Below are 13,478 nucleotides of genomic sequence, written 5' to 3'. Positions count from 1 at the left end.
CTGTAGAAGAGTTAGCAGTTCCTGTTCTGTCAGGAGACCTTTGCCTTGTTTACTCCTACCCTATCTCTTCTTCAATTTTAATATTAAACCTGAGTTTTGACTGTAGTTTTGGATTCCAGATAGCTGTTGTTCATTGTGCATTGTAGACTTTTGGATAGCAATAGGAACATATCTTGTTCACAGGCATTTTTAGATTTCCTGAAGAGATGAATACATCTGGAGAAAAGAAAATATCTTAAAGCTTAATATCTTTGACAGACACAATTTGGATAGCTAAACGTATTTTGACTATTGTGCCTAGATAAGCCTTTCCTTTGGCTTATCCTTGTAAGTGTTGATAGAGCTTCCATTATTGTGTTACTGGAGATCTTTGCTTTGCTATATTTTGAATACATTTTGAGAGGTGGCTGGAAGACAGCTTTTTGCTCCAAGTAATGGACTTGGCCTTTTGCTCATTAAATGCTTCCATTATTGTGTTACTGGAGATCTTTGCTTTGCTATATTTTGAATACATTTAGAGAGGTGGCTGGAAGACAGCTTCTTGCTCCAGTAATGGACTTGGCCTTTTGCTCATGAAAGTTTTAGTAAGAATTTCTGCAGAATTTAGTGGGAACAATTCAGAAGTTTGTGTCAACTGAAAAAATTCCAGTGTTCTTGAAACTTGAAGCTTCAGTTAATCAAGTCCAAGATGATGCAGAGAGGAAAGAATGATCCAAAGGCCTGTTTATATTTGTTAGTTGTCAATAGCTGTAAAACATTAAATATCAACAGTAACATGTTTTACAGTAATTATAGCATTCAAAATTGCAAGAGAAAACACGGTAGGAGTTGAAGTAGATTCCACTTTGCTCTAACATGAATTAATCCACTTTCCTCATAAAAAAGTGTTAGAATGTAAAAGCTGTACAATGGTTTTTCTCAGTCTTTCCCCTAGCCTTCCACCCTAACACAAAATAAAAAAAAAAAGCTTCACACCTATTTTAATTAAATTAAAATAAAATCTTAATTGATTATTAGACTTAGAAAGAAAACTAAGTATTATTATTGCTCTGTTTTCTATTTAGAAAGAAGACCAAAACCACATACAATATTTTGTCTTATTGGCCACATCTATGGCCGTAATTAGTTCCTATCAATACTTTTGTTTCCTCTAAGAGTCTGGACAATAAACATAACGACAGTATTAAGATAAGTTTTGAAGAAAATAGTGAAGCAATTTAATGTTTACACACCTCTCTGTAAGGGATGCTCTTAACTACTTAATTCTCTAGAGTGTTTGCCATGTGAAACAGTGTTGTTGCTGAATATGAATGTTTGCCAATCTGATGTCCAAGAAAATAAATATTTTTAAGCAGTTGACAGAAGCAAGCCACTTGCATATAAATGTTTTTGCCCCTGTATAGCCAGAAGAGGTCAGTATAATACTATGTTGATAGTCTTTCTGTTCTTTGTGTAAGTATCAAATGTTTTCATTTTGTGGTTTCACAGGATGGACAGATAATTTCACTACTACAGAAGGGAAAGCGCTGAATTTAATTGATAGCTTTACTTTTCCTTCTCATTGTTAATGCAGTTTCATGTTGATTCCTATGGGTAATAAAGTCATTCTCACAAAGATAAAACTATGTTTCTAAAAACTTGTATTTATTATGTATGAATTTAATGTTGATGAAAGCTGGTAGACTGACAGCCCAGGAGACCAAAATCCTCTTGTTAATGTGGGCAGAAAACAGAAGATACAACAGTGCTGGCAGCATCCACACACAGTGTAACTCTGCTACCTTTTGAGACATCAGCTCCAGGGACTTCAGTATCTGTGTTCACTCAACTCTGATTTTATTTGCAACATTAAGAAATGCAGCTTGTATCTTGTGATTTGGATACTTGTCTGTCGGTAGTTGAGCAGAGCACCAGGGCTATTGGATGCCAATTGGATCTCCTGGAAGGAAACTCTGCTTCAGTAGAGATCCTAACCAGTCAGCTTAGCTATGGGAATTTAATCATTAAAACCAAATAAAAACAAACAAAGAAACAAACCAAACAAACACAAAACCTGAACCCCCACCCAAAATTTTACAAGGGCGTTGTATATATATAATTTCAGAGAGCTCTGGTTCAGGCAACTTCTGTTTCAAATACTGCTCGGTTTAAAGTGTAAGAGCAAAGATATGATTTGCAAAAGTGTTCTTTCCAATCCTAATCATTGGGAAAGCTGATTTGTAATTGACATCAAACTGGGCATTGATTAGGAGCTATCACAAATATTGTAATGTCTAATGAAAGTAACTATAGTCTTTTCTGTTGCACTTGGGTACTGAAACATGCACAGGACTTGAATGCTGCAGTGAAGTGAATTCTTACACTGCATTTATTCAATTGCCTTTCACATTTGTGGTAACTTTATAGCTGCAGCAATGAAAGGAAAACAAAAAATGATAGTGGAAAAGTGGTTTGTCCAGTTCTCAGAAGACTTTTCCTGTTGTGCTCCCTGTGTAATACAAAGTTAGTTTTCTGTGAGCAGCTTCAGGTACCCAGGTTGAGATGTGACATGACAAACTCATAGATGAAGGTATTTGCTTGGCTGGCCTACCCTGCTGGAGGCACTGCTGTTGGTCTCTGAGCACTGACATTTCGTTTTAATGGTGCAGAACACTTACAGTCTGATGGCAGATTAAGATACAGAGTTAAGCTCCTTTCTGCTTGCCAACCTTAGCTCTGTAAATTACAGAATTTGCCCAACAATTTAATTTCTTAACAGCTGAGAAGTACTTGCCTAATGATCTGATATACGGCCTACTTGAATTAATGATCCAGTGAAATTAAAACACTCGTATAGAGACTAGAGTTTTGACTTCCTCTTATAAACTGTTCATGCTCTAGTTATTGCAAAGTGGAATGTGGCTGTTATTGCATTAAAAAGACAAAGTACATTTCTCTACCAGTTTCTGTAATAGGAACATTTGTGACTTATAAAACTGTGTAGGTAACTGAGCTGTTGATGTTTTTATTCAACACAAATGAGGTACAACACCTTATTATCCCTTTCTAATTCATGTAGTCCTGAAACAGGAGATGATTTTTTTTATAGTGTTGTCTCTTACCTAAGTGTAGGTGGTAACCTGCACTTTTAATTCTGCACCTTAAGCACAATAGAGTGATATCTGTAGTTAAGCTAAATGCTTAGACAGGTAATGCTGTTATAGCATTTCTGGTAATGGAGAAATATTAGACTTTTACTTCATGTGAAATTGTAGGCATGTTTTAGGCTTGTATGTGTTATCTCTATAAGGAAAAAAAGGCTGTGTTTTGTTGGAAGCCAAAACATTCAACTACCTAACAGTTTTTAATGTAATGTCAGTTTCAATGTTGGACATCTAGTCAGTATTGATTTGTTGAAATAATTCAGACATATCTTTATCATCTGCTAGCAGATACAGATATTCTTCAAAAGCAGAGGAAGAGAATCCTTAAGAATTAATCTTGGATTTGTGTAATGTAGCAAAAGCAATTTCTAGCACTTGTGCATATTTTTATTTCACAAAGTAAGTATGAATGCATTCTTGAAAAGACCTTTCTGTACTATATAGGAGATTAAGCAAACTTGCAGCTGTGCTTTTCCAAAGACATTAAAATTCCTGAGGTTTATTTGACCTTCTTTAATAGTGTAGACACCAGTTACAGAACCATAATACCATTGTCCTAAGCAGTTTTAGATAGCTTGCTCTGTCTGGTGGCTAGCAGTGAATATGGAAGGCTCAGTATTTTATTAATGGCAGAACTACTGAGTATGAGGTTCTGAAAATAAATTTCATTGTGTGTGTACTTCCTCTGGGAAAGCCTGCTGAAAACATCAGTACTGGGAACATGTCAGTGTTCTGCCACAGCAGTTTGTGGTTCTTGAATCTTGGTGATTTTATTTGGAAAGGAAAGCTACAATATAAGTAATGATGGGGATCAACTAGCTATGAAATATATTATGGAATACAAAATAACTGTATTGTACGGTGAACATTTATCTTCCATGGTTAAAGAAATCTGAAAGGAAGTTTAGGGTAAGTATTCTTAAGTTCTGTTGTATTTTGCAGGTGACACAGTGAATGTTGGAGATGCATTGTGTGAAATTGAAACGGACAAAGCAGTGGTTACCATGGAATCAAGTGATGATGGCATATTGGCTAAAATACTGGTAGGAATCCTGCATTTCTCAGTAGGGTGTTATAACTTCAGACTGTTGTTTAGCATGTTGCCTCAAAAACTAGTTTAGATAGCTAAATTTCTGCTCAGCATTCAGAAAATGCACTTGCTTGTATTCCTGGGGAGAAATAATTGCTCTATTTGTGCCACGTGTGTACCAGACTATTGGTACATGGTATGTGGTTCTGTATATATTCAATGGATTTTCACTTAACCTGTTGTTTTGTATGTTTTACAACTGGTGAATTATGTCCATGAAATACTGTACCTTGTCGCCTCTGAGTTACAGGAAAATAATTAACAATCAGTTGGAATCTGGAATTTTGGGTGGTACTTTACCTAGGATGTGTTATCTCTCTGCTAGATTGTCTTCTGCTAGTCATTCAAGGTGGCATGTTACACAATATGGGCTGACCCAGAGAACAGTTTTTGGAGGTAATAATTTCCTCTATCAAAATTAGATTGATTAGGCTTAATAGAAAGAACAAGAATTGGGATGAGTAGGAAATTTTCTGAAGCAGTCTCAGCTGGTGGTGTATGGCAGCTGTTTCTTCTCTCCCTCCACAATAATTAGACAACAGGGTGAATTGCAAGAATTTGGGAAAAAATGAATTAAAATGAGAGATGAGTACTTTCAGCAAATATTACATCATTTGGTTAGGGAGATCTCATATAGGGCACATCTACCCATGAGGTGTGGATCACATAATCATACAAATTAGGCATACTGGTATTAATTGCAATCCAGCTACTTAAGAAACAGCAGAATGAGCATGGGTACAAGCTGGTTCCTGGTGCCGTGAGAAAATTCTACCCTATGCTCAGTGATACGTGTTTGTGCTGCTATTACAAAAGCTTTTTGGATTGCTATATTGGACTTCCTATCTCTGCTACAGCTGCATTTTCTTACATCAGCATGTATTTGCACAGTTCTCCTTTGCAAAAACAGAAAAAGGAGAGTAGTTTCCTGTGTGGCAGCATTTAAAAAGCGATGATCTGTTTGGTATCTTCCTTTTTTTATATAAGCCAAGGCAACATCCTTTGCGAAAGTGAAAGTGTCAGGATAGATGGGGGGCTGGGATAGAGAGGAGAGGGGATGTAAGATGGAACTCAGCTGGAAATGAAGTCTATCCGGGCTTACAAAAACTGTCATTAGTCTCCAATTCTAGGATAACTTGCATTTAAGCACTAGTGTACATAGACAGAAGTTATTAAAATGTTTTTCCTTCTTTTAATTGTGTTGCTAAATTGGTGTTCAACTATGGAACAACACATTTAATAGGTTTGAGAGGATCTGTTCTGCCATGCCAGGATGAAGTCTCACATGGGGCGTATTTTTTAATCTGTGTTTAGTCTCCATGTAATTATCTAAATAATTGCTGGGCAATGCTTTCACTTTAAAAAAGTCTCTCTTCTTCAGTTTTGAATGTTTCTGAAAATCAGTTTGTCTCTGATAACCTTGAAAAATCTTGTGCAACCTATTCTGCATTTGCAGACACTGCTTTGTTAGATAGCGTGAGGGGGAGATATGAGGATTCTCTCTGTCAAAAGTATTAAAGAATTAATCCTAGAGAAATTAAATTAAAGTTTGCTTAGTTTCTTTAATAGCAATTCGTGATGGCTACAAATAACATTAGTATTTCAGAAGCTGTGGGTTTTTTTGTTTCCTGTCTTGTATTTCAAATGCATTGCAAATTTCTAAATTTCTCTGTATTGCTCTTGTGGCACATTTTTTGATAGATCAAAACCAGACTTTCCAGCAGCTAGATGATATCAGTGTCATGGAGCAGTGGCATTCAGCCTTAGTTATATCCATATGATCTAGTAACAATCCAATGACAAGAGCTGAACCTGAGAAGGAGATGCCAGGAGGTAGAAAATAACTATAACATCTTTCAGAATAAGGGAAGAGAGGCAGCTTTGTTGGAGTAACATGAACAGATCATTATGCAAACCCAATTTTTAATGGATTCTTTTAATCCGTGGAATCTAGAAATGGTAGGCCTAAGAGTCAGAGTACAGAATAGACAGGTTTTTATTCCAGTCTCATAAAAAGTACAGAAAAACGCTGATATTTCAGAAACTAAAATAACAAGAGAGCAGTAAGATCAGAAGTTTTCAGATTTTTTTTTCCCTAGCTCAGGTGTGATCCTTGGTTGTCTTTCTGCACTGTCTGGTGGATATTTCTGCTCTATATTAGGTGTTCAGTAGATGTTTGTGTAAGTCTTATAAAATGAGCTGTGTCAGGTTTGTGGATGGGTTGATTATTTATTGAAAAGATTGTCCTTCCAAGGGCCACTCAGAAGTTTCACATGTGATGTAGTTAATAGGAATTTAAAAATGTTTTGTGCCTCTGAGCTAGCATCTGGCTGAATTTCACACATTTCCTAAAAGAAATGAGACAAAAATGTGTGTCTTTTGATGCCGGCTACAATTCTGAACCATCTTGACAGAGTTCAGTATGGAAAACTTGAGTCATATGAGTGCACTGTCTGCATAATGCTTTGGGTTTTGCATTTAAAGATAGGAGGTTCATTAGGTTAAATTAATTCAACTTCTATAACCCTTGGTTTTTCTGGACTGTATAATCTATATATGGTTTTGGAAGAGCAGGCTAACAGTAAAATAGAAACTCATGCATCTTTATTTCTTCTCTGTCTGACTAGGTCTTTTAATGATCACATCTGATTCAGTGTAAAATGCAATAAAAGATTAAATAACTGAATGAAATATTAGAAGGGTGATTTCAGAGTGATGATTATTCTTTCAGTAGAGTTGCTTCTTAAATTAACACTTGTTTTTTTTTCCGTGAAACACGGTTCAATTTGGGACAAAATAGATGAGGAGTGATTGTTTAAGAACTGTAATTAATTGTTGAGGAATAGACTTAGAGCAGGTACTGGATGTGCAGCTGCAGTGGGAGCTGCAGGTTTTGATGTGGTGGGAGCACCAGAAAAGGAGCCTTGACCTGGTGCTGACCCTTTGCCCAGCAAAAGGCACAGGGACCTGTGGCACTGGCCAGGTGACCAGACACTGCGACACAGCAGGAGCCAAGGGCTCAGTAGGAAGACCCCAGTCATTCTAGTACCTAGAGTCCTTCTATTTATTTCAGCTCTTTCTGCATCTGAGATTCTAGGGTTCATTGAGGTTTATGCAGAGGTTTTTTTATTGTGATTAATGAAAATGTAGCAGTGACTCAAAAATCCAGGAGATGAAAAGTTAAGCAGAATTGTAATAATTTTTCTTTTTCTATCCTAGTTCTGAGCTGCAAAGGCTGCACGTACAAAAAGTTACTTTGAGTTCTGAGTGCTAACTTTAGGTGTATGGGATTTGGGGCATAATTTAATGTTCCTCTTCTTATAATAGCAATTATAATTAATTTCAGTCTTGCAATATCTTATTAATAGTAGCAATAAAATGGAATATATCTTACTGATGAATTGTTGTTAATATGTCTGAAACTTTGACATCTACTGGTTTTAGTCATATCAGAGCAGACAGTGTAATATGTAACTTAATGTTCTCAATTTAGGTGGAAGAAGGAAGCAAAAATGTTCGCTTGGGCTCACTAATTGGTCTGCTGGTAGAGGAAGGCCAGGACTGGAAACAAGTTGAAATACCAGCTGATGCTGGTGGTCCATCTTCTGTGGCTCCACCAGCACCTGCTCCTGCAGCTCCTTCAGTTTCAGCCCCTCCTAAACTGCAACATCAGCCTGGGAAATTGCAGTAAGTTTCTGTTTGTTATGAAATGAAGCTCTTCATTAGATCAGTGGAACTGAACCAAGAAATATTTTTTGTCCCTTTTTACCTAAGTAGTAGGCTGTTATTTTGAGAGTGTTTCAGTATGAGTAAGGTGATAAACCTTGCAAGCCTAGACCATTTATTTGCTCTTAAGCCCAGTAAGTCAACACAAGCAACATAATGTTATTAGAATTAAATGTACTTATATTCTGTCCTGCAATTAAATTATGAATGATTCTGAGCTTACAGTTGGAAAGAAGTTGTGCTAATACAGGATGGATAATGGTGCTTATGCATCAGATGCCAAGGGTATCTATGACTTGTTTTCTGTTTATTTGAGGAGAAAAAATACGTGGCACACTCCAAAGTCCTTACAATCTCTCACATTTTTGATATTAGAAAAAAATTATTCTAATATTTTCATAACAGTGGAGTGTGAAAAACTTAAACCAGTTGCTTTATCTGCTCTGTTAGTTTGGTTTGGATCTGTTGGTATTCTAAGCATTGCAAACACCTTGGAGGAGGGGTCAGCTCCAGAGTGTTAGTCAGGTAGCAATAATCCGCAATCACTTTGTGTCCCAGCATATATCCTGTTTGGAGGTATCTCTCCTTATTTGTGCTTATTTTTTTCTCCCCAAACCTCATTACCTTTTCTGTCTGTTGGTTTGCTGTGTTCTAAATGCTGCCAGGATTTAGGCTTTTCTCATGCAAGTGAGCGACAGCTGAGGTCATTGCCCAGGCATTACCTGTAGCAGGAGGATGATCCTTAAAAGGATTATGTCTTTCATTTTAGTACCAAAGAGCAGAAGTGCTGTTTCACTGCAGCTGTTAGAGATGTATCAGCATGTTTGGAACCAAATGATCATTTATGACATGGGGTTTTTTTGGCCAGGGCTTAATGGACCATTCTTAAAATTCAATGAGGTGCAAATATAGTCTCCTTTGGGAAATAATGAATAGCAGATTTTTGTGGAAAGACTTGAAACCAAGTATTTATTCTTTTATGAGTGTGTTGTTGCTTTGTATCTAAGAATTCCAAAACATTTTCTCTAGATGTTGGCTTTTCTCCTCGTTTCAGAAAGCTAATCATATTAAGATGCACTGGGTACTCTGTGCCAGTGTACTGTGCTTTGTAGTTGACCAGAGACAAATGTAGTTTCTTGTGATGTACATTAATTAAATAAGTTAATCTTACTATTAAAATAATTTAAATTTTCCCTCTAATTTCTTCAGGGTTCGCTTAAGTCCTGCAGCTCGCAACATTTTGGAGACACATGGACTAGATCCAAGCAATGTTACACCTACTGGGCCTCGAGGAATCTTCACTAAAGAGTATGTAGATAATTTGGTAAACCTACAACTTTTGATATTAGAGTAATCTCCATTAGATTAAAGTTTGCTTCTTAAAAAAGCCATGTTTTTGTTCCACTTTTCTTATGGATGGTTTTAGTTAAATTGGAAAAATCTGTTGAAAAGATAGGGAGAATGGGTTAGGCAGTATTTGAAGAAGGCCTTAATTAGAAAAAAAACCAGAACATATATTTGTATTTTTTAAGTCCCATCTTAGCTGTGTGGTACTTCTGTCACATTTCCTGCAGCTCAGCCTAATGGCAGCTATTGCTTCCTAAGCACCAATGTTAGTTACCACTGTGCATCTCAAGAATTTTACTTGCCAAGATGCATACAGAATCAAAATAAAATACCAGTTTTCTGGTATGTTCTTCAACTCCTTTTCTTTAGGGAGTTGAGATCTTTTGCTTTTTTTTTTCCTGTAGTTCTGCTCTGAAATCTGTAGGATTTTTATTTTTTCCTATTTTTATTAGGTTGGGGAGAGCAATGAAGTGTAATGATGAGAAATTCCAGAATTCTGTTTTTCTCCCATTTTTCTTTTTCCTCTCTATGATTTAAAGAACATTTGTTTACCAAGCTGTGGTTTGTTATGATGTAGTAGGTTTTTATACCTTTGTGAGTATTGCAATATAATTATTGGCACTCAAGCCTTTGAGTGTGAAAACTGAATGTAAAAAAATGTGGTAGATTCAGTGCATTTAGCCTTGAAGTGATGCATTCTCTTCACATGAGTATGTATGTTATTGGAAGTGATGATTTTGGCAGAAATTAGTATTTTTGTTCTCAGTAAAATTATTTCTTTTGACAAGTACCATCAGTCACTTACACAGACTTTGCTGGGTACTGTTATTTTAGTTCCATTCAGAGACAACCAGGACCAGGTCAGTGTAACTTGGAACTGGAGCCAGGAAAGTGGCAGACAGTTTTTCAAACCATTTGTTTTTTCTTATGACCTTTGACTGAGTTGAGATGTAATAAGGACTTGAGTAGATAGAATATGCTATGTAACAGCAAATCATCAGAGTTCTTTCTTAATTATGTAAGTGTAATGGTAATTTATGGTGTGTAATGAGGCTATGGCAGGTGGAAACCCTCTAGGACTTTGAACTAACAAATTAACACTTCCTAGTTGTCATGGAGATCTAGCAAAGATTTTTCTGTAGTTATGAGAATTATCTAGCAAAATAATTTCTTTTTAGAACTGCTTTTTTCATACAGAAGATTTGACTATAAAATGTCAGTTTAAGATGAAGAATGTCTGGAGTTTTTTAACCATTGTTTTGAAATGGGGTTAATCTTTCAGATGCCTACAGACTGTTATGATATTCAGTTTGAAATGAAATGTGCAGATTTTTATAGAGAGCTGCTGCAGATATTCAGGGAAATATTTCCTTTACTGCACTCACCAGACTACAAGAAAGATAGCGAGTTATATAAGCAAGCAAGATTCTTTGCCCCAGCTTTCTATCTTTAAATTCAATTCACTGTAAAACTTGCAAAAGCAGTTGGAACTTCCACTCTACTGGCATTCTCTGTCATGACATTCTCCCTTAGTAGGCCAATACTTTGTTTTATTTATCTGTATATTTCTATTTCTATTTCTCTTATGTATTCTAATTGCTGTTGTTTTTTTCCTGCCTATTTTCTTGTTGGTTTTGAGTGATTTTTTTTTTAATAGAGTGGCAGGGTTTTTTTATTTGTTATTTCTAAGTAATATCCTCTTGTATCACTTAATATCATTTTCTTCAAAAATGTCCTGGAAAATTGGTGTGCCAGTACAAAATAACTCACAAATTCTTGTCAAAGATTGTACCATGTACTCATCAGCTCAGACACTGTTTGGGAGAGCTATATTAAAATTGATGGTTTTAACTACTACTGCCCTTTCCCATTCTACTTCATAGTGGTCTAGGGATTTATAAATGCAACCATGAAAAGGCTGGTTATTGAGAACTGTGTTTTTCTGAGGCCCTGTTGCTCCCAGCTGTTGTTAAGTCAGTGTGTCTTGGGATCTCTGAGCTGCTCAGGCATTTTCAGCTTACAGAGAACACACAGCACACCCCTGGAGTGCTGTTTTTCTGGAGATGAAATTCATGTGCATGTACTGAGTATGAACTGACCCTGGGATCTCTGCTGTGTGCAATTTGTTAGCTGATATGTGGGAGGAATGAGTTCCTTCTATAACGATAGTGCAGTAAATCTGATACCTGGAAGTTTCTGATGTGCTCTGAATCTCTGCTGACCATTTGCCTTCTTGCAGGAAATCTATGAATTGAGTAAACAGGTGTGTAAACATGTGGAAAGGGAATATGGAACATATGAAAGGGATTGGGTGCAATTTAGTTACAATAACTGCCCCCACAGGAAGCTTGTGTCAATCCAGGCATCTCTTGTTCCACTGTTGGATCCTCAGTGATTCTTAAGTGTCTGTTTAACCCAACTTGTATCAAGAAAAGTATATCTTGAACACAAAATACTCAGTTTGCTTTCACCATTCTTTGGGTTTTGGCTAACATGAAGTGAAAAGATGACACACTTCTGTAGTAGTGGTAAACTGAAGTGTAATAGAGTTGCCGGGATCTGCATATTTCTAATAATAACAGTTTGGTAAGGCATATTTTTCTTTAATAAACATTTACTAAACTTTCATATCTTTTCTGCAAAGGTGGCTGCTCTTTGATGTTTGTTACCTCTGTTCTCTTCCTCTGTTACTGACCCATGTTGATAGAATTTATAGAAAAGATGTGACCAACCCTTCCTTTTCCAGTTGTAATAAAATATCTGTTTATCTGACTTTTACTTAAACATGTTTAATGTTACGTGCTTTGATGCCTCTTCTAACTCTGCTTATATTCAGGCTTGCAGTGTTGCAACCATGACAGTCATAACACTGCTGTACCTGTTTTTCTTAACCAGTTAAATAATTCGGAATTGATGGGACGATCTCTATTCATATGTATAACAAATACATGTGAACTTTGATTTTTATATATGTCTTTTGTACAAACTAGTTTCAGAAAGTCTTGAGTGAATTTTTAATCTAAAAATAAGCTTAATTTTGGCAATCCATTTTCCAATTAACACACTAAAAACCACCAAAACCAGATGGTCTCTCCTATGACTCCCAAGTGCAAGCCCTTAACAAATTTTTGGTAGCTTCTAAATGTTAATGAAGATGCTTGCATTATGTCATGCAGTTACTTTTTATGTCGCAAATTGTAGTGGTAAGGAATGATTTTCATTCTATCAAATCTAATATTTTTTCCTGATACAGTAGTTGTGTCAAATAATAAACATTTAATTTTAAAAGAAATTTTAGCCAGCATGTTCATTTGGGAAAACAAGTAACAACTTCTAATTAGGAAAAATTTTACCTTGAGTTCATTTGCTTTTTTGTTCGCAATATTGTTTGTTGAAGTATGTGTTGAAGGTAAGAATAAATTGAACTGAGTCAGCAATTGTAAGACTTTTGTTAGCAGATCTGGAGCATAAAGAGAGGAGATGTACAACTGACTTGCCTTGCAGTTGGCAGTGGTGGTGGAAATGCAGTTACTGCTGTTCAGCCTCGTAGGTGCTGGTCTCTAGCTTGTTGCTTTATGAATGCAGTGCCCCTGGGGCAGACACAGCGTCATGGCTTGGAGATGGGAGTCTCTCCTCTCCGTCATACTGCGTCCACAACAGGAAAATTTTGTGATGGTAGCTGTATCAGTAAAAAATCCTTGCTTTGAACGCTTTGACTTTCTTTCTCCAGTGTGGTGTTTGGAAGTATGGGCCTGTATAACATTTGTGCCCAACTCTGCAAATTTATCTCAGAAAGGTGCAGAGAAATGAGTGACAAATGCATTACTCAATTTTCTCTTAACACTACATTACATTAAATTCAGATTATTACAAATACAACAGATGACACAGCTTTTTTTTTAGACTTTGTAGCCTGAATAAATGTACTCTTTGATTTAGAAGAATTGTTAATGCAATTCAAAAATCACTTTGCATGCTTACAGTTAGTGATGATGATTGTTATGCTTCTCTAGCACAAATGTTTTCTGTTACTGCATATTCAGGCCCTTTTATTAATGGAAGTTAATGAGAATTTACTAAAAAGATACCAGAAAGGCAACACAAAAACAATATCATTTAATAATAATAACTTTCTTAATGTTTGGTTTGACAACAGAAATTTAAATGTACAG

At 36.1% G+C, this 13,478-nt stretch overlaps 1 protein-coding gene across 1 annotated transcript in view; it reads left to right on the top strand.

Moving 5' to 3' along the window:
• PDHX (pyruvate dehydrogenase complex component X) overlaps positions 1–13,478 on the top strand; it is a 31,287-nt gene that overhangs the window by 6,702 nt on the left and 11,107 nt on the right. Inside the window, exons 3-5 of the mRNA XM_041421103.1 lie at positions 4,086–4,186; positions 7,727–7,920; positions 9,169–9,267. Coding sequence (XP_041277037.1) covers positions 4,086–4,186; positions 7,727–7,920; positions 9,169–9,267 — 394 coding nt within the window. The remainder of the gene's footprint in view (positions 1–4,085; positions 4,187–7,726; positions 7,921–9,168; positions 9,268–13,478) is intronic.

Source organism: Onychostruthus taczanowskii, unplaced genomic scaffold (assembly GCF_017590055.1).
Source record: "Onychostruthus taczanowskii isolate IOZ18803 unplaced genomic scaffold, ASM1759005v1 scaffold69, whole genome shotgun sequence".
Lineage (NCBI taxonomy): Eukaryota > Metazoa > Chordata > Aves > Passeriformes > Passeridae > Onychostruthus > Onychostruthus taczanowskii.
This window is presented reverse-complemented; position numbering and strand designations above follow the sequence as displayed.